The sequence below is a fragment of the Chlorocebus sabaeus genome, chromosome 26 (assembly GCF_047675955.1).
Source record: "Chlorocebus sabaeus isolate Y175 chromosome 26, mChlSab1.0.hap1, whole genome shotgun sequence".
NCBI lineage: Eukaryota > Metazoa > Chordata > Mammalia > Primates > Cercopithecidae > Chlorocebus > Chlorocebus sabaeus.
In genome coordinates, this window is record NC_132929.1 from 8,877,413 (window position 1) to 8,904,431 (window position 27,019).

Consider the following 27,019-nt stretch of genomic DNA (forward strand, 5'->3'; position numbering starts at 1 on the left):
TTAGGAAAGTCACATCCTGATGGTGATGCTGCAAGTTAGGTTTAAAACTGGAAGCATGGCAGTGCTGGTCCAGTGTCTAAGGCCGATCGATATATTGCCTGGAGTCTAAAGCCCACCAGAGGAAAGGGGTTTTTGTGAGCTGCTAGTCATTAATAGGACGCTAAGTTTTTCTTCTTTTTTTTTACTTTTTTATTTCTATAAGCTATTGGGAAACAGGTGGTGTTTGGTTACATGAGTAAGTTCTTTAGTGGTGATTTATGAGATTTGCACCCATCACCCAAGCAGTATACACTGTACCCAATTTGTAGTCTTTTATAGAATACACATTTGTTCTAAATAAGTAGAATCCTTTCAGATAGAAACCTTACCTAGAATATCAATATTTAAGCATATAAGAGTCAAATCACACTGTCCAAAGAGGGGAGAAGGGCTTGGAGGTAAGAAAGGAAACACAGGGCTCAAAGAAAAAAAAACAGCCGATCCAGAAAATAATCAAAAGAAACTATTTTAGTTTTATAATACTGATTAATGAAAAACTAAGCAACATACAAATATATACTTGTTTTTAATTACACAGTATTTATATATACAAATATATATTTATATATCATACATGTATTTATACATAAATATATTAAAATTATACATATATACATATGGATAATTTATATACGATATATATGTAACATATATAAACATATAAAACCCATAAAACGCTAGTTCAGGAAATAGACATTTTTCATCTAGTGATAAATATCAAAAATCTAAAAAGATTATAGAAAATAATCCACCTCCTAGAATTTTATCATAAGGAAATAGTCCTAAATAATGGGAGGGAAGGGTATAGGAAAAATTATATGTGTGGTCATGCTATTTTATTTCCAAATAGTGGTCCTATTCCAAAACTGGAAACAACTTCAATATCCAATAATGGAGAAATGATTAAATAAATTTTAGCATACCATTTCATGGAATATCACTCAATCACTTAAAACACATCTATAATGAACTTGTAACAGCCTGGATAAGCAATGTAAGAGTAATTATTTGAAAAAGAGGAGACCAGGTGTGGTGGCTCACGCCTGTAATCCCAGAACTTTGGGAGGCCGAGACAGGCGGATCACGAGGTCAGGAGATCGAGACCATCCTGGCTAATACGGTGAAACCCCGTTTCTACTGAAAATACAAGAAAATTAGCTGGGTGTGGTGGCACATGCCTGTAATCCCAGCTACTCAGGAGGCTGAGGCAGGAGAATCGCTTGAATCCAGCAGGCGGAGGTTGCAGTGAGCCAAGATTATGCCACTGCGCTCCAGCCTGAGCGTCAGAGTGAGATTCCGTCTCAAAAAAAAAAAAACAAAAGAGAGAGGAGGTTATAAAATCTGGCATGCTTGTATGTTTACAAAAAGTCTCTCATTGAAAAACAAACCATACTTAGTGAAAAAATACAAAGAAAATTTATCAAATTGTAACAGTCATCTTAGCTGCTAGGATTATGAGGTTTGTTTTCACTGTAACTATGTATTTCAAATTTTCTATAAGGATTGTGTAGGATATTTATAATTGTAAAAAATTAATCATTTAATTTACAGAGGAAAAGGAAAACCAGAAATACAAAGTTTAGCCAATTTTAAAAATCATATAAACACAGAAGTTTTTTAAAACACAGAAGAAAAATAAAGTAGCTTTTCAAAATCTACTTCAGCACTTTTACAGTGTAGATCTGCTGTTTGCAGCAAATGCAACTTAAAGTAATTCACCAACAGATGTCACTGTTACACTTCCTACTTTAAGCATATCTCTCGAGGCGCACAAATTTACGTAGGGGAACAAAATCAAAACCTTTACTAATTCTCATGCCATCTCCCGCAGGACTGCATCTTTCTCATCTTTCAGCTTCATTTCTAAATCTCCTTTTGTAATACCTGAAATGCTGAATGCTGTTCTAAAATGACATGTGGTGACCATGGTTTTATGGTTATGAAAAACACAGGGTTCTCCTGCTCTTTGAATGCCACCCATGGGAACATCACAGATTTAACCCACACTCGCCAAACACATGGTTCCAGGTCTGAAAGTAATGAGTTGGAGAACACAAGATTGTCAACAGGCATTAAAGTTAATGGTCAAAAAAAAGAAAAAGTGTTTCTTAGATTTCTGGTGGCTCACCTCATCTGTGACAGGAAACTGGATGGGTAAAGAGGGATTGCAGAGAATCACAATAATCTGGTCAATCCTATCAGGCCATCTAAATGTGGAAGTAGCTGAACCCCAGCCCAGTGCTTTCTGAGGAGGAGTCAATACTTCCGTGTCAATGAAAACAAGAATGAATAAGAAAGGAGAAGGCAGCTGGATGTGGTGGCTCATGCCTATAATCCAGCACTTTGGGAGGCCGAGGCAGGGAACATTTTCAAGTCAGGAGTTTGAGACCAGCCTGGCTAATACGGTGAAACCCCATCTCTACTAAAAATGCAAAAATTAGCTGGGTGTGGCGGCTCACACCTGTAAGCCCAGCTACTCAGGAGGCTGAGGTGGGGGATTGCTTGAACCCGGGAGGCAGAGGTTGCAATAAGCCAAGATCGTGCCACTGCACTCCAGCCTGAGCAACAGAGCAAGACTCCATCTCAAAAAAACAAAGCAAAACAAAACAACAACAAAAAACAAACAAACAAAAACAGAGAAGGCTAATTTTTTTGAACTAAAAGTAGATCTATCATTTGATCCAGCAATCCCACTATTGGGTATCTACCCAGAGGAAAAGAAGTCATTATACAAGAAAAGATATTTGCACATGCATGTTTATTAGCAGCACAATTTGCAAAAATATGGAACCAGCCCAAATCCCCATCAATCAATGACTGGATAAAGAAAATGTGGTATGTATGTGTGTGCGTGTGTGTATACATATGTGTATATATGTGTGTTGTATATATGTATATACATATTGTATATGTGCGTGTATATATGTATATACATATTGTGTATGTATATACATGTGTATACATACACACACACACATATACACACATATACCATGGAATACTACTCAGCCATAGAAAGGAATGAAATAATGCCATTCGCACAAAGTTGGGTAAAATTGCAGACTATTATTCTAAGTGAAGTAACTCAGGAATGGAAAACCAAACATTGTATGTTCTCACTCGTAAGTGGGAGCTAACCTATGAGGACGCAAAGGCATCACAATGATACAGCGGACTTTGGGGACTTGTGGGAAAGGGTCGGGGGAAGCAAAGGATAAAAGATTACACATTGGGTACACTGTACACTGCTCAGATGATGGGTGCACCAAAAGCTCAGTAATCCCCACTAAAGAACTTACTCATGTAACCAAACACCACCTGTTCCCCAAAAACCTATTGAAATAAAAAAATTTAATTAAAAAGAAAACTGCAGAGGTTATTAAAAGTGAACAAAAATTTAAAAAAAGAAAAAGGAGGTGGTTATGTTTTTTAAATGCATCATCCTATATTCTGCAGATTTTCTACCAACCTATCCACCTGTTACTTGAGCAGCTGGGGAGAAAGGTTCATGAATATGGAAGGAAGGCAGGGTATTTGGATTTCACTTGAGAATCCAGAGCATATCAGTTGGCTTACCTATGTTATTCACAAATTTTTAGTAAAAGGATATTAAGTAGTGACTCGCAACCAGCGGGTACTCCCACAATGAGATTTAGGCTGCAAAGCTAATGAACAGAGTGCTCTGAAAATATTCAGATAAACGACAAACACAGTCACTCCTAGACAAGTTGCTAGTTACTTTCTAGTGTACAAATTTCAGATCACCAAGCTGCATCTTGATTTTCTGCAGCCCACTGATTTTTTTAAACAATGCTTCATACATTAAATGCAGCTTTATATACACAATTTACATTAAATACATATTAAATGAGCCTCTGTTGACCACAAAGAACCACAGCACAATCACAAAGATTTCTACTTACATGGAGATCCAAGTACAATTCACTTCTGTTTGACTTCTCCCTTTCCTCATGAAGCAAAAATGGACAGGCTGGTCCTGCTCTGTAGCCCAGAACCCACGCGCCTCCATCTCTGTTGGGAAGGTCTTTAGGTGTCTGCTCATTGAAGCCGTCCCAGGGAAAGCCCTCAGAGGAGATACCTAAAACAGACACAGAGAAGGCCATCAGTGACATGGCAGCCAAATAAATAAATAAATAAAGCCGTATTGGGGGAACTCCTACGTAGACTTCTTCATACTAGCTCTTACTTTGCTTTCTAAGTTATATTTTTAAGAGACTGCTTTCCTTCAAAAGTATTTCTCCCGACAATTTCTAGATCACACCAACAAAAAATTACAACATATACCCTCATCCCCAGTTTGAAAAGGTAAGTCTATTGACCGTACTCTATGCCCCATATTCTTGATTACAGGTTGCATATGGGTCATTCTATCTCATAATGAAATCAGAGGAGCTGGGGGACAGAAGTCAGGAGGTCTGGCCTGTGGCTTTCCTACAGTTCCTAAACAATGTCGTCTGAGCCAAGTCACTAACGTGTGTGTTCTCCAGGGCAGGAATGGTGCCTTGTTCATTTCTGGGAATAGAATCATTATGCATGGTGCATACAGGACTTGGTCAGTTTGTTGAATGAGTGAGTAGTGCATGAGAAACCTATTTGGGATTCGCTTTTGTCATCTCTAGAATCAAAGGTATTAGTCTAGCTCATTCTAACCTAAACTGTAGGCAAGTAATAATGGGATGATAATCATTAACTATGTGCCAGACACTGTTTTCAGCTCTGTTCAATTTTTATGATAACATATAGTTAGGTATCATTAGTGTTCTCATTTTAAATGGAGAAACTGAAACACAAAGAAGTTAAGCAATTTGCTTAAAATCATAAAATCAGTAAATGGTTAAGCTAGGACTTGAACCCGGGCAGTTAAACAATAGAGGGTCGTGCTTTTAATGACTACACTACGGCCTCTGCCTGACATTCTGTTCTCAAAATAGCAATATGTGTTCGACAACAAAAGGACTTTACGGTCAAGACAGTGAGAAAAGCTACATACTGTATCTCTTAAAGAACCATGATTCATGTTAGCGTATTAAAGACCTTGGGATGTCCTTTAGTGCAGAAAACCTAATTCTATATCATAGGGTTTTCCAAACTTATTTGGCCACAGAATCCATTTAAAGGACACCTGCTAAACGTGTCGCAAGCCACTTAATGTTGTACTGGAACATAGTTTGGAAAATACCAGATTAGATCACTTCTCATGTTTCACATAGCACTCAAGTTCCTAGTCCTCTTTTAATTCCTGGTAAGCAAACTTGGCAAAATTTTAAGCAACTAGGCAGAAGTTAAAGGTTTAGGCTCAGGGTATTTTGCAATAGAGATCACTGTTGAATATATGATAGCGTGTTTATTACACATAATCCCTGTAAGAGTCTGTTTGGCAGTCACCCAAAGCCAACCAATGGCTTCTACCATGCTGAAACCTGACTTACACGAAACTAGAGCTGAGAGAAAATCAGCTCACAAAGGAACTGCAGGATAGCAGGCTTGTATTAGAGTAGCATTTTAGAAGAAAAAAAAAAAATGAAAACAGCTAAGGTTTGGCTGTTGTTTGCCTGTTGGGTTTATTAGTTTTCAATTACACTTCAAAGTGAAAGATAATGCAGGTCACAGTGTGTCTACAGTTACCCTCTAGCAGGCTGTCCACAAAACACCTTTCTGCAGCCACTGAGAAAAATGAGAGTCCAGGGCTTCCCCAGTCTCTGCTCATCCCTGCAGACACAGTTGTCTGGAAGAGTATACCCTAGGTCTTCCTTGATCTGGGCCAGATGCCTTAGAAAAAGTGCCTTTCCAGTCAATCCCCTTGCTACCCACTGTCTACAGACAGTCTCTGGGCTTTCATTTAGAGTCTCATGTGCTGTGGAGTGGCCCACTTCTAGTCTCAAGACAGAGGAATGAACTAATGCCTAAAGGAACCTCAGGGAGAAGGCACTCTGCTTAGTACCTTTGCTTTATGCTCATGTTGACTCTGAGGAAGACAGTACTGGTTATACTGTAACAGATGAAGAAATTAAAGCTCAGACCTCCTTTAACTTCTATTTATATGGCTCATCCTCCTCCTGGACTATTTCTGTTCACCTTTGTCATAAATCTTTTAAAATTTACAGTATACTCTCACTGTACTACCTCATCTTCCAAGATGTATGGGTTACTAATCACATCCCTCATTTTAAATCCCTCAACCTTTCATTTTTCTTTTGAAGTAGCTGCTGGCTTTGGGGAAACTTTGCACAGAATAATAAAACAATATAAAACATAATATATATTATATATCACTAAACACAATGCACAACACCTGAGGTAAGACATCTGTATCATCAGAGGCACATTGTCTGGTGAGTATAAGTTCATTATTTAGGTACAAGAGAGTGAAACATTCCCATAATAACAAGGATTTGGGGTCTTTGATGAAACACACATGCATGCATATTTATGCAAACACACATGCCAACCCCTCACACACTTGCAGTGGCTATCCAATACTGCATGTATGAGGTGAGGTGTGCAGTCCAATTCACTCTCTATGAGAGGGAAAACAATGTCAAGGTGAAAGTTGTCTTCTTTCTGAAAATGGTTTTAGTTTTAAAGAGTTAATTTCTAATACCTAAGGTTTAACCAGACAATATCCCTATGAAGGAAACATGCAAGGTAAAACCATGATGCATAATAATTTTGGCAAGAATCATTTGGACAGAAAAGGACCATAAGTAACATAAAACTGAAATAAGTAACATAAAACCATTATTCTCAAAAGTCTGACAAAGTAGGTTAGGACAAATGACAAAGTCAACATTCTGACGACTATAACGTATTTATAAAATAATTTGAGTGGAGAGTTTTAACGACACAAACACAACTTTTTCAGTCAAAAATAAAGCACACGTCTGTATTTATTAAAATGGGTAACACCCAAACTAGTCTCTCCAGCTGAATACTTTTAATGAAAAAGAGAAGAAAATCATCTGAAATTAGATAAATACATTCTGTCAAAACAGTCAACTGTCATTTATATTTTCTGATACAAACCGATTTGGGGGTGTTAGATCTTTAGAGAGTATTTCGTGAAAAACTGAATCGGTCTTATCAGTTTAAACATCTGTCTTTCCCTTTCATGTGCACATTACAAACCTGTCTTGTACTCAATATTTCGTTTCTCAAAGACATTTCAACAGCTTGATTGACCACACAGACACACACAGGTTATCTGTACAGCTGACCACGGTTAATACAACATACAGCACAGTCACAGTAAAGGTAGGGTGACTTACCTTGGAACCACTTTGGAAGTCTGTGCTTTTCAAAACCATTCACATGACGAGCTGCACTTCCTGATGCTAACCTACAACATCAGACTGAGGTTTTGCTGTCAATTATCAAAACAACAGAAGTAGACAGAATGGAAAGGTAGTAATATGCTATTTAAAACAGGAGGCAGTGTCCACAGCTCATCTTTCCAAAATGGGATCAGTCTGTCTAGCAGGGGTACACTGGATTATGGTTCCCACTGTTTCACTCCCTCCCTGCAATATGATCACGCACTCACGGCCTTTTCTGGTATATTTCCCCTGCCACATGACTTGCTTTGGTCATCTGAATGTAAACAATGTGACAGTGTGCCAATTCTGGGCCAAGGCCTTGAGACGCACGGTGTGTTTTCATGCCCCGCCTTGTGCTTCTGCCCTCACCGTGAGACTAACACGGTCCTCGGGAGCTTCGAATGAGACATGGAACGTCTGACCCAGGCACAGTCCGGCAAGCCTGGAGCCAAGCTCAGTCAAACCCAGGCCCAATCGAGTGAACCTTAGCCAACTCCCAGGCCAGTGCATAAAAACAATAAATATTTATTATAAATCATCGAGATTTGGGACCTCTCTGTTGAAATAGTTGCCTCATACACTATCATGTCTGCTTCTGCTAGAAGCACTGTAATTATTAAAGACATTAAACCTTTTCAGCTGAGGGCGTAAACACGACAGTGTTTTTATTTTGTAATTTGTACTGAAAAGAATTATTCAATGTACTGCAAGGATTTGAAAAATGAAGTGAAAACTCATGGCACACCCATTTACTCATTCATACCAAGATTCATGCACAAACTACACTTTATTAAAAAGTTAACCTTATTTACCAGACATTGTCTTTAATCATCTAAAGAATATACATATAAAAATATACCAATTTCCTAAAGGAAGTCTGTGAACATACTATGTAACCAGCAGATCTGGCCAAAAGTCCCTAAGGGACAAAATTACAGTGCCTTTTAGGCTGTTTCCTCTAATTCTCCCGTCACACCAAGCCCTCACTTGACAGCAGTGATGAAGTGGTCATGCATCCAAAAAGAGGACAGAAAAAACGAAAACCCTAAGCTTAAAACTCTCCTGAGTTTTGGCTCCCGTGCTGTAGTGCCCAAGGCCATTCATCACACTTGACGTAAAATAAACCCTACAAGGTGAAGTTTTCTCAGCTGGGAATATCAGAACTGATATGTGCAGGTGGACAGGTTGTCTTCCATTATGTTATTCAAACGTGTACTTACAAGCAAGAAAGACAGCAACCTAGACGTGTAGCTAATGGAAAGTGACACTGCTAAGTTCTTGGAGAGTGGGTGTGTGGCTGTGTATGTAATCATCACGGCTATATCTAGGAAGAGAGAGGTGTGGCAAAAGTATAGTCTCATGGCTGCTACCTGTCAATTAGAGATCAATGCTCACTAATGCGACTGACCCCCTTTTCGTTCTCAGCAGTGTTAAATGTCACAATGTCACCAAACCAGCTAGTAGATAAAATTCTGAGGAGGTGTGGTATCTGTCCACCCCAGCCTCTAACGCCTCACTGGAATTGTGTGGGGAGAGAAATGATGAATGAGCAAAGATGGACAGGTGGAAGGTGTGGCCGGTCAGAGAAAGGCAGACGGCAAATCAAAAGCTAGCAGAGTGGGGAGCAAGCCCTGTCAGTCTGAGCATCGGTGAGGAAAGCATCCACGGCCATCAAGCAACTGCAATGTAGTCTGCATTTCCAAAATCACGCTTAAATTCAAATAAAACAAAATTCACAGTTGGAAGGAATCTTGTATATCTCCCCACCTACATGCTCATTTTAGAGTTGAGAGAACCGAAATCCATGAAGATCGCAGTATTTCCAACATGCCAGCTAGCAGCAAAGGCAGAACTAAAATCTAAGCTCTTTATGCTATTTAGAGAGGCATATTATTGCCAGTCCCCAGATGAGAATATTGAGGGCTAAGAGAGAAGCAGATGTGAACAAGTTAAAGAGCGTGGGTACAGGGCTTTAACATGGGGGCTAAATTCCTGGCTTTGACCTTTACTAATTCTTTGACCTTGGTGAAATTACCAAAACTCCCTAAGTCTTTATTCCCTCATCAATAAAATGAATACAATAAGAATATGCTTGATATTGAAATAGGCTCACAATTATTTTCTGTCAGAAGACTTTTCCTGTGCTGGGGGATAGATAGATTTGATGGAAGCAGCAAAAAATTTCCTGTTTAAATAAAGAAATCTATATACAATGAGGGTATATATCCAACATCACACAGTCATGTGAAAGGCTATTTTTTGTCAGAGAAGATAAAGAGAATAACAATAAAGCTTATAAGAATTCAGCTGCACTGTTGTGCAGCAGATCCTAAATCTGTTCATGTTCCAAAAATAGAATTCACGTCATCAAATGCAACAGCTCCAAGTAAGTGGCTGATCATCTCTGGAAACAAGAGCTCCTCAGGGTCATTCATAGATACCCTTTGATATACTCCTTCCCAGAAAGTCAAACATAGGAGCCTAGAGCCATGAATGGAACTATCTATAGTCATGGCTTTAAGTGAAATAGCATTTTAAGGAAGTATACATATATATCTCTTATGATTATTGTATTAACCTCCTTCCACGGTTTTCTTCTGTGAAGAACACTAGTTGAGGGGTGTATATTACTCAAGCTAGGAAACTTATTTGTAGCCATAGTTACACTGGATATTTTCACACTTGAAAAACAGGGCGCAAATGATGGCAAGAATGGATAGAGCACCGAGGTAAGGTGTGATGCAGAAAAGATCAAGGAAAGAACAAATTGAGGAGGTTGCAGGATTCACTGACACATTAAAAGCTTCTGTCTATTCTCAGACAACAAATGCTCAAAACATTAGTTGTTAGTACTTCAAATACTTAAGTGATCAAAAAATTTTAGTATGTTTGGTTATTAAGAATATGACCGGGTGCAGTGGCCCACCCCTATAATTCCAGCACTTTGGGAGGCTGAGGTGGGCAGATCACTTGAGGTCAGGAGTTCGAGACCAACCTGGCCAACATGGCGAAACCCCATCTCTACTGAAAATACAAAAAGTAGCTGGGTGTGGTGGGAAGTGCCTGTAATCCCAGCTACTTGGAAGGCTGAGGCACAACAGGGAGGCAGAGGTTGCAATAAGCCGAGACTGTGCCACTGCACTCTAGCCTGGGCAACAGAGTAAGACTCTGTCTCAAAAAAAAAAAAAAAAAAAAAAAAGGAATACACTAGCTTGTTAACAAAAAACATGTATACATATTTTGAGATGGAGTCTCTGTGTCACCCAGGCTGGAGTGCAGTGGCATGATCACAACTCACTGTAGCCTTGGCCTCCTGTGCTCAGCAATCCTCTTGCCTCGGCCTCCCAACTAGCGGGGACAACAGGTGTGCACCACCACACAAGACTAGTTTTAAATTTTTTTGTAAAGATAAACTCTTGCTGTTTTGCCCAGGTTGGTCTCAAACTCCTGGCCTCAAGTGATCCTACCACCCTGGCCTCCCAAAGTGTTGCGATTACAGGCATGGGCCATTGTGCCTGGCCCCCAAAATATTACTGAAGAATAAGAATACAAAAAAAATGTCATATGGTATTCATTGTAAGTAAATTTGAATAACATTTTCCCTTTTATGTCACATTATTCCAATTACTATGACGATGGTTGCACCAGTGGGAAATCCAACTCTTGAAGACATATAATCACTTGTTGTCCTAATAGCTAAGGAAGTCGAGAAAAAACTACAAAATACTAAGCCCTGGATTATAAAATATATAATAAATGATTTTTTTAAAAACTTTCTTTCCAAAAAGAAATGACCCCAGGAAACTCACAAAAAGGAATATACATAACAAGATAAATACAGAAAGAAGGCACATTTACCATTATTAAATGTGACTGAGCATACACAATATAATTAAGAGACTGAGAATACAATATGGCTCTGAGTGTCCTTGCAACATAGTGAGAATGAAAGGGCATTCTTTATTTCATTACTCTCATCGAAAGGAAGAAACAAGCTGATCCCTGATGGCTGACAAATGTTTTTGTGATATAAAATTCTGAGAAAAACAGCTGTATCATCTACTTAGTTACCACCCTAGCCTTAGCTCCATCCCAGGTGTTTGGACTAACAATTATCTTTACACAGTATTGTTACCAGCACTAGCGCCAATAAGGCTGGTCTAGTCGTATGTCAATAACAACCTCTGCCCTGCTAACCAGAAAAGTTTGGATATTACCTTGATTGCCCAATGATTTGGAATTAAAGTGAACTCTTCATCAGAGCTGCTAAGAAATGGCCTCTATAACACATCCAGATTCGTAAATCACCACCTTTTGCCTGAGCGTCTTAGGCACCAGAGTTTTCCTATCTCCCTTCTTCCATCAGTCATTAGTACTGAGGAGGAGTCCTGCACTTTTCCCCAGCACCAGATTTCCCACTTTCCCTCCCAATAAATCTACTTTTTTTTTTTAGACAGTGTCTCACTATATCATCTAGGCTGGAATGCTGTGGTGTGATCCTGGATCACTGAGCAATCCGCTCGCCTTGGCTTTCCAAAGTGCTGGGATTATAGGCATGAGTCAACTCGCCTTGCCACCCCATTTCTATTTACCCATACTTCAGACTGGTTGATAATGTCCCATAGGTCACTGGGGCTTTGGCAATTTTTTTCAGTCCAGAAATCACCTCTCAGTAGAAAGCCTAGGTAGCTGGGCGCAGTGGCTCATGCCTGTAATCCCAGCACTTTGGAAGGCGGAGGTGAGTGGATCACTTAAGCTCAGGAGTTCAAGACCAGCCTTGGTGACACGGCAAAACCCCATCTCTACTAAAAATACAAATATCAGTCAGGCCTAGTGGCCTGCGCCTGTGACCTCAGCTACTTGGGAGGCTGAGGTGGGACGATCATTTGTCACTTGAGCCTGGAAGGTTGAGGCTGCAGTGAGCCAAGATCACACAACTGTACTCCAGCCTGGATGACAGAGTGAGACCCTGTCCTTAAAAAAAAAAAAAAAAAGAGATGGGCTAGAAGGAGCAGAAAAATACTTAAAGATGTAAGAAGTACTGGCTTCAATTTTCCAAATTTGAAGAAAATTATTAACCTACAGATCACAGTAGCTCAATGACTCCCCAGCAGGATTAATACAAAGAAAACTACGATAAACTGGAAAATCTGTGATAAAAAGACAATTATAAAAGCGGACAGGAAAAAAATATATTATGTATAGAAAACTAAAGAATCACTAGACTTCTCAAAGCATGCAGCCCAAAAGGCAGTGAAATGACAACTTTAAAAGTACTGAAACCACCTTAGGGAAAAATAGTGTGGAGGAGGGCAGACAGAGGGATAAAGAGAGAACTTTCATCATGATAAAAGAGTCACTTCATCAGAAAGACATAACATGCCTACATTGTCATTATTTGTACCTGGCATTAATAACAGAACTTCCAAATACATGAAGCAAAACTATCAGAACTGAAATAACTACATGAACAATTACATTTGGAGATGTCAATATTCCTTTCTTAGTAATTAATTACAACAGCTTGACAGAAAATCAGTACGGATATGGAAAACCTAAACATTAACCATCAATTTTACCTACCTGATATTTATAACACACTCCATTCAATAACTGTAGCATATGTGTTTTTGCAAGTACACATGCAATTTATCAAAATAGATCACATGCTGGGCCACAAGTCTCAATACATTTAAGAGGATCAAAATCATACGAAACATATTCATTGGCTACAATGGAATTAAATTAGATACTGGTAACAAAAAATTATTTGGAAAATTCCAAAAACTTGGAAATGAGACCATACACTTCAAAATAACTCACAGGTCAAAGAAGAATCACAAAGGAAATTAGAAAATATTTGGAACACAGCTAATTCAACAATCAGAGAGAAACTGATAGCCTTACTTCATGGTGAGTGCCTGTCCTCCCCCAGTATGGCTGACAGCATTTCTCCTCCGGACTGGGAGAGACGTCAGGCATAACTGATGCATGATTAACTCATAGCAAAGTGGATTCAGTGACCACACGCTTCCTAAATGCTGAATGCTGAGGCCTGAGCTCCCATCCCCCCTCCCTAAGCTTCCAGAACACTTGTCTTCTCTAAAACACACACTACAACATTATTCTGAAAGAAACGTGACCAGCTCAAGACAAAGAACGGGAGACACTGACACAGGAGGTTCCCCAATCGACACCCAGGCCTGATCACCCTATGGTGACGTTCAAATGCAGTATTCTTACACAGGCACTCAGGGCTTCCAGTTAGCTTTTCATTCCCCATACCTCATGCAGGTAGACAACCGATGATTATGAGACAGCAGAGAATTTGTAACATAAAGAGCAGGTAAAAGAACAACAGGAGAATGAGGCTGTGTCACTGCATAGCTGCTAAGTCAAGATTCTGGAGATGGAGATGGCTACTTCTTCTACCACCACAGCTCTTACTCCACGGCCCTTTTCCCTGCCTCCAGTTCTTGCCAGGTTCCTGTAATACTCTCTCCTCCCTTTGCCCTTCGGGCCTAAGGCTGGTAAGGGCTTTCTGCTGTTGCTAGTTCCTTGGAAGCTCACAAGCCCATGCTTGTTTTCTGGGGTCCTTCGATCTGGACACAATCTCTTCATTAAGTTATTTTCATTTTAAACTCTCTTGAATAGCCCAGGCATGGTGGCTCATGCCTGTAATCCCAACACTTTGGGAAGCCAAGGCTGATGGATCACTTGAGCCCAGGAGTTCAAGACCAGCCTGGGCAACATGGTGAAACCCAATCAACAAAACTCCATCCACAAAAAAGTGTAACCCAAGCTACAAAAAATTAGCCAGGTGGGGTGGTGCACACCTGTAGTCTCAGCTCCTCTGCAGGCTGAAGTGGGAGGACTGCTTGAGCCTGGAAGGTCAAGGCTGCAGTGACACAGAATCGCACCATTGCACTTCAACCTGGGTGGCAGAGTGAGACCCTGTCTCAAGTAAGTAAATGAATCAATAAATAAACTATTTTGAATATACTGTGGGTCAGGACTCTGATACAATAATTGGCATGAGGAATGATGTTTATTTCCCACCCTCCAGCACTTCTGTATATCTCACTGAGGCATCCAGGGTTACTGCTACCTGATGCTCACTCTACCCAATTAAAATAATAGCAGCAATGCGACGGGCCAGTATAATCTTTTGTGAGCTATCAAGATGAGCAAACTCCTTTCAGAATGTTTTGAGAGAAAACAGGAAAATTGTCATAACCCTAAAAGAAGGCAGTGATGGCATAGTGCTGTTCTTTCCAGGATGAATTGATATGAAAGTAAAGCATTTGTAAATCAATAAATGCATATTAGATTTAAGGAGCTGTGTTGATATATTTGGTAGAGATACCATATCTGAAACAGCACCTGCAACTGGCATCCCCATTTATGTTTCCAGTAGTCCAGTCATTCTCTAAAAGTCATCTAGTTTTCTCACTAAACAAAAAGGAATTTAGTTGGAATATGGTATGAGTCACCATTTCCGCATTTTCCCAAGCTTTGAGGTAGCATAAATCTCTGCAATTTCTCCAGCACATGCTTTTCTCTCAGAATGCACAGGTGTGGGACTCAAAAGAAGAGGTGAGACTGGCCCTTTTTACTATTATACCTAATAAATCATTTCCAGAACTTCTGCTTCTTGTCATTGCAACTTTGGGCTTGGTGGGTTTGGAGGTCATCGTGTTCAAAACAGGAATGCTTCCAGTAGGGAACTCAGCCACGCTTCCACTAAACAGGAAGCTGAGAGTGTTTCTTGGCCATTTTAGTTTCTTATACATTAGAGACACATTAATTTAGTTTTAGTGCCTAAGGAAATGAATGTTTTTGGTAGAACAGAATATTTTGAACTGAGCCTAGAGTCTTAAACTTTCACAGTAAAAAAAAAAAAAAAGGTAGAAAATATAAACCTGCACATCTGGAAAAATAATACAGTATATGAATGCCTCAATAAATGAATGTCCTCATATCAATATTCAGATAACACAGGGAAGGTATTGTGAAACAAATACACTCAAAGGTTTCTGGTAAAGGAGTAAATTGGTCTTTAGCTTTGAAAAGCTATTTGGCAATATATATCTGAAATGGGGGTTGACACCTATGGCCCAAAGGCCAAATACAGCCTACTGCCTGTTTTGTACAGTTTTACATTTTTAAAGGAGGAAAGGGAGGAGGAGGGGAGGGGTCAAGATGGGGAGAGCGAAAAAGAGGAAGAGTAGAAGCTGCAGCAACAGAGATCTTCTGGCCCACAAAGTCAAAAATATTTACTATTTGGTTTTACAGAAAAAGTTTTTCAATCCCTGTTCTAAAATATTAAACATACTCTTATCCTTTAACCAATGAAAATCCACTTGTGTGAATCTATCCTTGTGTGAATTTAAGTAAATGGAGGCTAACCATAAAGAATAATAATCTTTGTCATTTGAGATCTATTACAAATATACAAGGCATCCACCAAAATACAATCTATGACAGAAAAAAGTGGGAAACAAAACACCATCTATTATGATACAGTCATTACTGAGGAATATTACGTAATTATTTAAAATCATGTTTCCAAAGAATATGTAATACATAGGAAAATGTTCACAATGTGACACTAAGTATGAAATACAATTTTTACCCTAATTTTAATATGTAAAAGAAAAAATATCAATGTTAGCAACAAGTTTCTTCTTTATATTTTTCTGTACTTTCTACCGTTTTTTCAATGGACTTTCTAAATTTCATTTAGAAAATGAAGCAAGTATTACTTTTATAATCAGAAAACAATAAAAATAAGTAAAAAGGTAGAAAATGGATTTGACCAAGTCTTAACCACCAAAGGATGGTAAGACCTTGAAAATCATCTGTAAATTGAAGCTGCATAGTGAGCCAAATCTGGTACTATCTGCCGATGATATATTCTTTTGAGATGTGCAAGTTGAGTATACTGGAGAAGGTTGCCAATTTGGTAAAATCGGTTAAGGGTATTCTAATTTAGAACTATACTTATCTACAAAATCCTGTAATCCAGGGGTGTCTAATCTTTTGGCTTCCCTGGGCCACATTTGAAGAAGAATTGTCTTTAGCCACACATAAGATACACTAACACTAACAATAGCTGATGAGCTTTAAAAAATTGCAAAAAATGTTTTAAGCAAAGTTTACGAATTTGTATTGGGTCACATTCAAAGCTGCCCTGGGACAGGAGTTGGACAAGCTTACTGCAACCCTTCATGGTAATCCCTGTCCCCTAACTCAAATCCCAATCTGAAGCACAAAATAAATTCTATTTTAAACCAAAAACACAGCTATTTTTACCTGCCATTCTTTGGCAGCATGAGATCTAACAAGAGATGTTATGTTGTTGTTTTAAATCCTATCCCATCAGTCCTGTGATTATGACATTTCCCTTCTCACACACCTTCAGCGACTTCTTGTTGCATACAGAATAGAACCCAAATTCCTTGGTTGGATAGGGAGACCATCTATGCTTGGCTTTCACATACTCTTCCGAATCCCTATCTATAACCCCACATATGTACCCCGGCTTCCAGCTGTACTGGGCTGCTTCCCATTCCTCATAATACACTTCCTCATCTATCCACTTTATTTGGACCGACTGTACACCGGTATCTGAAAGACAAGTGCTACCCATCCTTCAGGACCCTCCTTAAATTTCAATTCCTCTACCAAGTTTACTTGTGTCTTCCAGACCAAGTTGATCTCCCCCTTTCTGTTCTTTTGTGGATACTTTGTACATGTATGATACTCCAGCATGTTACGTTCTGTTAGGTGCTAATTTATGTGTATCTGCTTTACCACGAAGCTGAGTCTTCAGAGATCTTCCTCTATAACAGAACATGTGTCTTTGTAAGTATTACTGAGCAAGTTCCAGAAGCATTTATACTCAAATTCAAAGACATAATTTCCCCCTTAATTTTCAATGAAAGAAGGAGCTATCATTGAAATGAGAAGATGTGCTAGGGAGGGAAGGGATGTAAGTAGAGGAGTAGAACATTGGGGAGCAGGAAGATAAAAATTTTCTTTCCAACTCCAAAGCTGGATTATAAACTAAATTTAAGTAAATGGAAGCTAGTGCCATCAGGTAGAAGGTGAATCCAGTCTTAAGTCACCCCTAAATGACCAGATTTCTTCTCTCCATCCTTCCTCATTCTTTCTTCTTTTCCTCTCTCCCTCCTCCTCCCTGTCTTCTCTCTCTTCTTGACAAGGAAAGATTCCACCATAAATGTAAATGATATAGGGTACTATGGAGACCACAATGACAGGAAAAGCCCATGGAGTTTGCCTGCTGAGGTATGTATGACCCCTGAGCAAACCCAAAGGAAATGATGCCTTTCCACTTTTTAACCCTTTCATAAACCTCCTAAAGTTGGAGACAGATTATGGAAACGTTGACTGACATTGGTTTTATTTCATTTCCACTAGACGAAAATTTATAATAAAACTTTCTCATATGGGTATTCAGTATAAAGAAGTGTACTTTTACCAAATTTTTAAACCAGGGAACTAATTAGGCCTTCTCTGATATTTCTGTTTAAAATAGATGTCTCCAGTGGTTATTTTCATGGCAATCTAATTTTTCCTCCACAGAATGTCTTTATTTGGTATTTGTCTTTAGGATCCAGGAAAAGGATTAATGGGGCAGAACCTTACCTGCCTTCTCCAGTACCAGGCACTCCAGCATCTGACACAGTGCCTGTGTTTAGTGGATATATAATAATACTGGTTGAATACAATAATAATATTTGTTGAATACAATAGTATTTGTTGAATATACATTACATGAACAGTTTTATGTTAAGAACATCCAGGTTTTTCGGGTGATAAGCTCTAATCTTTTTTGTCAGTCCGAATAAATACGTACTATTGAGCTTAACATGGACTCTGTAGCAGAACGGTTTTGGTTTAAATCTCAGCTTCAGCCTCTTACTAGCCAAGTTACCTTGGCAATTTACTTAACCTCTCTATGTACCAGTCTCCTTTGTGAAAGGGGAAAATAATGGTTCTTACCTTCTGGAGTTACTGTAAAAATTAAAGAGTTAATATATACAATGCACTCAGAGCAGTGCCTGGCAACTATAAGCACTATTCTAACTCTTGCTATTAGAATTACTACTCTCTGCTTAGTGCTGAATTAGACACTGGAGAAGGCCAAAAGGTAGAACGAGACAGAGCTCCATTTCTCCAAAGGATTCACTTTGAGTTCCAGTGAATGGTTCAACAAATATATGCGCAAATTTTATCCACTGTGAAATATTTTAAATGTTGTTTCTCATCTTCCATTTCAAACTAAAATACACAAAAGGAGATAAACAAAAACCCTAATCCACCAAAATGAGTTTTTTTTTTCATGTAGAAGAAGAGTATTTGAGGAGTCAGGGTCTTTTCAGAATGTTTTGTTCAGCAAAGTTATCACGGTTTCTATTCTATTATACCTTTAATCTATGTGGTCAAGCTTAAAATTAACCCAAATCATCTTTAATTTAGGAACTTGTTTTTAGCATCTTACTGCTATCTGAAAATTGCCCTTTTCTTCCCCCTGAGGTGATTACTGTAATTTCAAATGTGATTTTACCATGCCTTGGGGGTACTATTCTACCAGAAAATACAGCACCAATTTAAAATGCAAGTCAGTAGAAAAATCAATTTACTAAAAGAAAATTAACTTCATCAGCAAAATTTTCAGGAAAGAACTGATCCTTAAAGTGAACAAAATCTATACTAAGAAAAAAATTGAGTTCGTCATATATTTGTCAACTGAAAAAAAACTTATCAATACAGTCAAGTGCATGATAAACATTCCCTAAAATGACTTCACCCAATGATAAAATAGAAACTTTTGAGACTCACATTGGTAAGAAATAAGCAGCAGCACAAATTTGTCAACAATGGCTTCAAAACAACTAAGAGCATTAGACTGAACTGTATGGTGCTGACAAGTATTTCAGGAGGCGTGTTTTAACTTTGGGCTTACATTTTACTTACAAATATGTAAGTGGACTTTCTTGCCAAATTTTCACAATTTATAATTTAAAATGAGTCACAACAGTGACTTGTTGCTAAGGAATAGAAGCACCAAATAATTTAATTTCTTTTTTATTTGAAATGACAATTACATGTATTAATGATAGAGATGCAGGAAGTTCCTACGGAAAGCCACAATCACCCCGGTATGCGGTTGGGGAAAATGATACATCAGAGGACTCACTCAGCACAACTGAAACATGAGATGAGCCTAAGATAGCTCCAACCACTGAGAACTGAATCAGCTAAAGGATATGAAAATAAAAGTACTAGGGAAACTAGTAACACACATGTATGCCTGAAGCAATGTCTTCCACCTAAGGTAATTCTAAAATAGTTTTGTAATTTTCCATGGAGCCAAGGATTGTGCGAATTAACTGAAAAAGAAAAAAGAGTAAAGGAAAAATGAGCTAATTTGATATAAATTTGTAAAGGTATCACTTTACCAAAGGGATGTGACACTCTCTTCTTTGCAGAAATTAAAATATATCATGTCTATGTTAAAAACAATGCTAATTTGAGTCTTAATATTTGCACTATGAAAAGAAAAAGCAAAATGCTGCATCTAATTGGTGGTGATTTCTGTGATAAGCAATAAGCAAAGATAGAATGACCCTCTCCAAGAGCGCTCAGAGAGGCGGTGGAGATGCCCTGGGATGTGGCACTTCGCAAGCTGGGGAGCTGTCTCACTGCATGGCACATGCTCTGGCCTGACGCAATCTCTCTCCCTGTCTGCAAAGAGGGGATGAGCAACCAAAGGGTTAATATTAAATTTTTTTTTTTTTTTTTTTCCTGGCTGTAATGATTCTAAGCTAGGTGCTCTCTGTGCTCTGGATGTTTCATTACTAAATGGAGCTATATGTGCCCACTGGTCAGAACTGGAAAGCAGGACTCATCTCTCAGAAGAAGAAACAAAGACATTCCCTGGGCCACTTTGAGATCCTCCCGTCAAGAAAAAAATAAGACAGACAATAAAAGGGTAGGGGTTGCAATTAATAGCTAGTATAATTCACCCTATTAAAAAGAAATAGGATTGTAGGGGATTTGGTGGGGTATCAGAGGAATCTAGAGGATAAGTTAGCAGAAGACTCTCATAATATTATCTAGATGGACTGTCAATGGTTCAGACCTCTCAGAAACAAAGGGTTGTCTTCCCCAAAGAACCCAGACCAGCTGAAATGTTGCCTAAAGGCAAGGATGGCTTGAAATGGGTAATGACTGGGGAAAGGTTTATAGACTAAATGGCTTTGAGATCAGGCAGAAAAATAGGGAATCTTGACTAAAACTGTATTTTCTTAAAACTGTTGGGATAGCTAAAGATTAAATAATTACTTCCTGTTTTCTCTTTCGATAAATATTATCTACTTTTCCTTCATTTTTTTATGGTCTCACTACTGGGATATATTAATTACAATAAAAGTATTCATTGATTCATAAGTTACAAAATGCTGTAATAGGACAAGAAAAAAAAAAACTACTACTTAGCAAGGACTCAAAGAACAGCATGCCTATGGCATCACTTCCAGATCTCATGACTGTCTGAGCTTGTACCGTCTCCTATTAGGGAGGAAGGGTTTGCAGTTATGCCTGGTAGAGCTGAGTCTGCTGCTCTTTGGATGTGTAGAATGAAGGGGTAAAAGCTGGAAAGTACCCCTTAGGAATGGCTGTCTGTCCCATAATCGTTCTGCCTTCTCTGGGAACTGCTCCCAGTACATAAGGGGAGGCTCTGAGCAGCCATGTCTCAACCTGATCAGGAGTCATTGGATCTGAGTCTTATAAATGGCAGAAAATATCCAGGAACTTTTGCTTATGGGATTCTCAGTACTTGCTGGTTGCCACCTGGCCCAATATTGCTATTCAATTTTTCCTTGCTTCATAACATACCATAATGTTCTGTAAATAAATTCCTATTTTGATTACAGCTAACCAGCATCAACATGCACACACACACACACGCGCGTGCATACACACACAGACACAAAACGCTAAGCAATGAGAATAAAATTTCATTTGGAATTGTCTCTGTGGCCTTTTTTTTAAAGTCAGCTTTCTTTAACGTGTACATGATTTTACACAAGTGTATAAACCTCATCATTTAAATCTAGTAGCCTTTAGAGGAATTTTGAGTCATAATGATATATCCCCAAATTTTCATCACCTCATAGAACTTCTCAGTAGCATCCAGCAGGGTTGAATGCATACTTTTTCTTGAAAGTCCATTTCCGAAAACACACTCTCCAAGTTCGCCTGAGTTCACTGTTAACTCTTCAGTTGCCCTGCTGGCTCCTCATCCTTCTAAATCAGTGTTCTTAATCTCAGCACCATTGATATTTTGGGCTAGATAACTCTTTTCTGTGGGAGGATGACTTATGAATTGTATAACAGGATGTTCAGCAGCATCCCTTGACCTCTACTCACTAATTAATAGTAGCATCCCCTCCCCCATCCCTTGGCCAACTAAAAATCTCTGAAATCACCCCTAGTTGAGAAGCACTGCTCTAGATGTTTCATCTCCCCAAAGACATGTGCAGAATCTTCTCCGTCTTCATTCACTCCATCTGTCATCTCCTTCAGTCTCAGTTTTAAATATCATCTCAGCTCTAACGACTTCCAAATTAATGAATCTGGCCATAAGCTCTCCCCCTATCTCATGCAGGCACCCAACTACTCATTGTTTGGCTAATATTCATTCCAAACTATTTTCCTTCTTTGTCCTTCCCCCAGTATTTCCCACTTAAGTAAATAGTTCTTAGTTTGTTTCTTTTTTTTTGAGAGGGAGTCTCACTCTGTCACCCAGGCTGGGGTGCAGTGGTGCAAACTCAGCTCACTGCAAGCTCCGCCTCCCAGGTTCACGCCATTCTCCTGCCTCAGCCTCCCAAGTAGCTGGGGCTATATGTGCCCGTCCCCACGCCGGCTAAATTTTTTGTATTTTTAGTAGAGACGGGGTTTCACCGTGTTAGCCAGGATGGTCTCGATCTCCTGACCTCATGATCTGCCCGCCTGGGCCTCCCAAAGTGCTGAGATTACAGGCGTGAGCCACCGTGCCCGGCCAATTCTTAGTTTCTAAGATTAAAACCTGCTTCATCCTTGAGTCCTCTTTCCCTCATATTCTGCCCAGATTTTATAAGCAAGACCTGTTTGCTCTACCACCAAACAGTATCCCAAATCTGACCACTTCACACATCATTACCACCTCAGTCTAAGCCACTACACCTCTCTCATCTGGGCAACTGGAAAAAATCTCCTAGCTCTTCTTCCTTCTTCCACTCCTGCCCGGACTCAATACTCTCCACAAAGCATGCAAACAGTCTTTTAGAAGTGTCACACCATTCCACAGATCAAAATCCTCCAGTGGCTTCCCATCATAGTTAAAATAAAATGCAAATCCCTGGCCTTAAAGAACGTCACTGGACTTGATCCCTGCCTATCACTTTCTCCCCATCTCCTAACCTCTCCCTTACTTCATTCCAGCCACCCTCACCTTCTTGCTGTTCTGTGATCACACCAACCTCATTCCTGCCTTTGGCATTTACACTGGTGTTTTCTTGGCTAAGATGTTCCCCAGACTGTTAAATGGCTGATTTCTTCACATCACTCAAGTTCAAGTTCATGTTCAAATATCCTTCCAGCAGAGAGGCTTTCTCGTCACTGCCTTTTTGCCAACTTTGCCAACATGCTCTCAAGTATTTTACCCATCGTACTTATCATTACCTGAAACTAAATAATGAATGAGTCTCAAAATCAACTCTAGCAATGCAAGATATCGATCTGGTTTTCTTCTCTATAGAGATGGTACTATGATAATCCCTCTTTTAAGACAAATAAAATGGAAATGCTAGTATATTTTTTATTTTTCATGTCGGCCCCTTACTTATTATTGTTAACTCAGGAAGCCCCAGAGGTGTGTCTGCAGATCTTCTATCACGAAAGTAACAAAGGTTTCAGTTTGGATGCCGTATTATTGGAAGCGAAAGGATAAAATGCAACACTGGCAAGAATTCTGTGCCAGGTTCAGCTCCAGTAAGAAGGAGTCTCATGATTTCTCTGAGACAGCAATGCCTTCCCTGGCACAGGAGGGATGCTGATGGGGTGTGTGTGTCATGTGTTTGCCATCCTTTGACTAAGCCCTCTCTGTTTTCTTGCCTGCTCATTTTTTGGCAGTTCTTACTGGCATCTTCATTGGCTTAACAAGAAAACAGAAGAGATATAAAACTCAATCAGAGAACTAAACAGTTACTGCTTTGGTAAAAGTTTTGATGGAAGGGGGAAACATAAAGCTAAAGGACATGCTGCAACAATCAGTGGATGTGAATCCTCGTAACATGTCTCTTACTCCCATGAGTAGGGAAAGGAGATCACGGCACACAAGACGAGGAAATACATTCAAAATGGTATTACTTTACTCTCTTGCCCTCCAAGGAAAAACAGCTTAAACTATGAGATTGCAAGGTAGATAACGTAATGCTCTAACTCTGCTATTAAAGCAACGAGAGGCCTGGAGAAATTGAAGTGAGGGAGAAAAGAAGAAGAAAATTAAACATTTTAAAAAAGGCCACTATATAATAAAAACCACCCAATCATTCAAATCCCTCTCCCCACTCTTAAGAAAGGTCAACTGATAGCCCTTGGCTCCTGACGTGTAACTATATCCTATTCCTCTTTTGATGTTCTCACCAAGAGGGATTTAACTGCCTTTTCCTTGATTCATTAGATGGTCACTTCAAAGAGACCTTCAAGAGGCGACATTTGCCCAAACAACTCCCCCGTCTTAGTAAATCCAGACAAAACCCAAAAAGCAATTCATCCTAAATTTCACACATTATTGTCTTTGGCCTCTGTCAGTGACCTCAGCCTACAATATTGATTACCACTCTGCCTCCCAATATGAATTCTTCAGGCGATCAATCAGTTACCAGGACAGAGAAAGAGTTATCCAGTCTAATACTAAAAATGTCCCCATGCCTATAATTAACCCAAGAATAAACTAAACACCTAGCAACCTGTTATAACTTTACCATTTATAACCTATTTCTTCTCCCAAAAGCAAGGAAGGCATAAAACATACTTGGTGTAGAGCGTGCTAGACTCTATTCAAGACAAAGATGGATACTTGGTTTAGTAACAAACTAAAATATTTTACTAAATTAACAAATGTCTTTGTTCTAAAATGCAAGTAAGGTTTTTGAGGTTCCTATACAAAAACAACATACAAATCTATTATAGTTTCCTTATTTTTGTCAAACATTAATAGATACATGGCCAAAGGGAAAATAAAAATAACCAATGAGTATGGGGAAATTTTAAACACCACTAGTAATAGCTAAAAGAATTGCAAGCTAAATGAAATGCAAACACTGTTAACAATAGCAAAGACATGGAATCAACCTAATGTCCATCAATGACAGACTGGATAAAGAAAATGTGGTATATATAACACCATGGAATACTATGCAGCCACAAAAAAAGAATGAAATCATGTCCTTTGTGGGAACATGGATGGGGCTGGAGGTTACTATCCTAAGTATACTCAGGATACTATATACCTACTATACTAAGGCAGGAACAGAAAATCAAATACTGCATGTTCTTACTTACAAGCAAGAGCTAAATGATAAGAACTTATGAACACAAAGAAGGAAACAACAAATACTGGAGCATACTTAATGGGGGAGCATGACAGGAGGGAGAGAAACAGAAACAATATTTGATACAGGGCCTAATACCTGGGTGATGAAATAATATGTACAACATACCCCCACGACATGTTTACCTATGTAACAAATCTTTACATGTATCCCCAAATCTAAAATGAAAGTTAAAAAAACATGCAAGCTCAAAGAACATTTCACTGTAAATCAGAAAGTCTAAAACCTTAAAAATCTAAAAGTAAGGCACCAGCACTTCACCTAGCACCTGGACACAGCAAGTTCCCACCAAGTATTTATTGAATAAATGGGTAAGTGCACGAATACTCTTCAGGCAAAACTATATTGAATAAAATTTGGAGAAACAATTTAATAAATATTAAAAGAATTGATAATTGTCATACTTTTGACAATGTAACACTTCTCCTAGGAATCTACCATAAACAAATTCTCTAAAATGCAAACATTCTATGCAAAAATACCTGTCAGATTATTAAAACATTAAAAAATCATAAGCAAGTAAAGTGTCCAGAATTAGGTAAATAATACATAGATGGTCTATTCTCTTTGAAGAATTGTTCACAATAATTAAAACAATATTTATGAAAAGTTAAAAAACACAGGAAATGCTTGTAATATGTTCAACCAAAAGGTTATGTATCAAGTTCAGGAAATTTTTTAAAATGTGGTAAAAAGATAGGAAATAAATGTAAATTTTAACAGTAATTTTTCTATGGGTGGTGATAATGGAAGGGTTTTTTTCCCTATCCTTATGAATCTTTCTATATTTTTCTATAAGGGGCATAAAATAGTTTTGTAACAAAAAAGGTAAAATTCTGTATTAACTAAGGAGAGCATTTTTTGAGGAGAGCTATTCTGTCACGCATCTCAAATAACATCAGTAAAACATGTCCACCTGCCCCTCACACTGATGCTTCTCTTCTCTTTTTCTTTTTAATGTTTGATTATATTCAGGTTAAATTTATATAAGCACAAATCATTAAAGCATTTTGATGACTAACAGTCTTTTATTTTAAAATGCAATATTAAATCTCAATTAAAATTATTTTGCTATTCTTTTAGCCATTTTCTCTGTTATTAAAACAAAAATAAGAACAACTTGTCAATATTTTTAGTCCATTAAAATTTTCCCACATTAAAACAATTTTTAATGTCTTGGCATGCAGTATATTTTTAATAACCTTAAAGAAGCTATAAAAACAAGTCCTTTACATTTTTTAAGATGCCTTTGTATAGCAATTAAGATGATAATTATTCCATGTAAATGAGTTAACACATGTGAATAAGTGCTATGGAATTGTAAACTGCCATTCAAATGTTATTTTTACATTTTTATGGTATGCTATTCCTGACCCTACATTCATTTCTGATGGCATGTTTCCATTTCCCTCACAATCTATGAGATGATTCATTTCTGTGTATTTTCCATGGGACTTTGCATATGCCCTCTATAAATCACATTGATTTTTAAAATGTACATTGTAAAATGCTTTCAACCCTACACAAGTAATTTAAAAAATAAAAAAACTTAAAGGATCCTTTGAAATGCAAATCAAAACCTCAGTAGGATACCACTTCACTTGGACGGCTATAATTAAAAAGGCAGATAACAACAAGTGTTCAGGAGGCTGTGAAGAAGTTGGGACTCTCCTAAGCTTGCTGGTGGCAGCTTAAAATGGTACAGCAGCTCCAGAAAACAGTCTGGTATTTCCTCAAAAGGTTAACTCAAGAATTAGAATACAACTCAGCAATTTCACTCCTAGAAATAAATCCAAGAAATATGAAAGCATATGTCCACACAAAAACTTGTACACAAATGTTCGTAGCATTACACATAACAGCCAAAAGGTAAATATAACTCGAATGTTTGTCTACTTATGAATGGATAAACAAAATGTGCTATACCCATACAATGGAATATCTTTTGCGTATAAAAAA

The 27,019-nt window shown here is 38.4% G+C and overlaps 1 protein-coding gene across 3 annotated transcripts in view; it reads right to left on the reverse strand.

The window, feature by feature from the left end:
- FMN1 (formin 1) overlaps positions 1-27,019 on the reverse strand; it is a 386,235-nt gene that overhangs the window by 315,001 nt on the left and 44,215 nt on the right. For all 3 annotated transcript variants that reach the window (XM_073012011.1, XM_038009790.2, XM_073012012.1), the window contains exon 2: positions 3,963-4,138. In XM_073012011.1, coding sequence (XP_072868112.1) covers positions 3,963-4,138 — 176 coding nt within the window. The remainder of the gene's footprint in view (positions 1-3,962; positions 4,139-27,019) is intronic.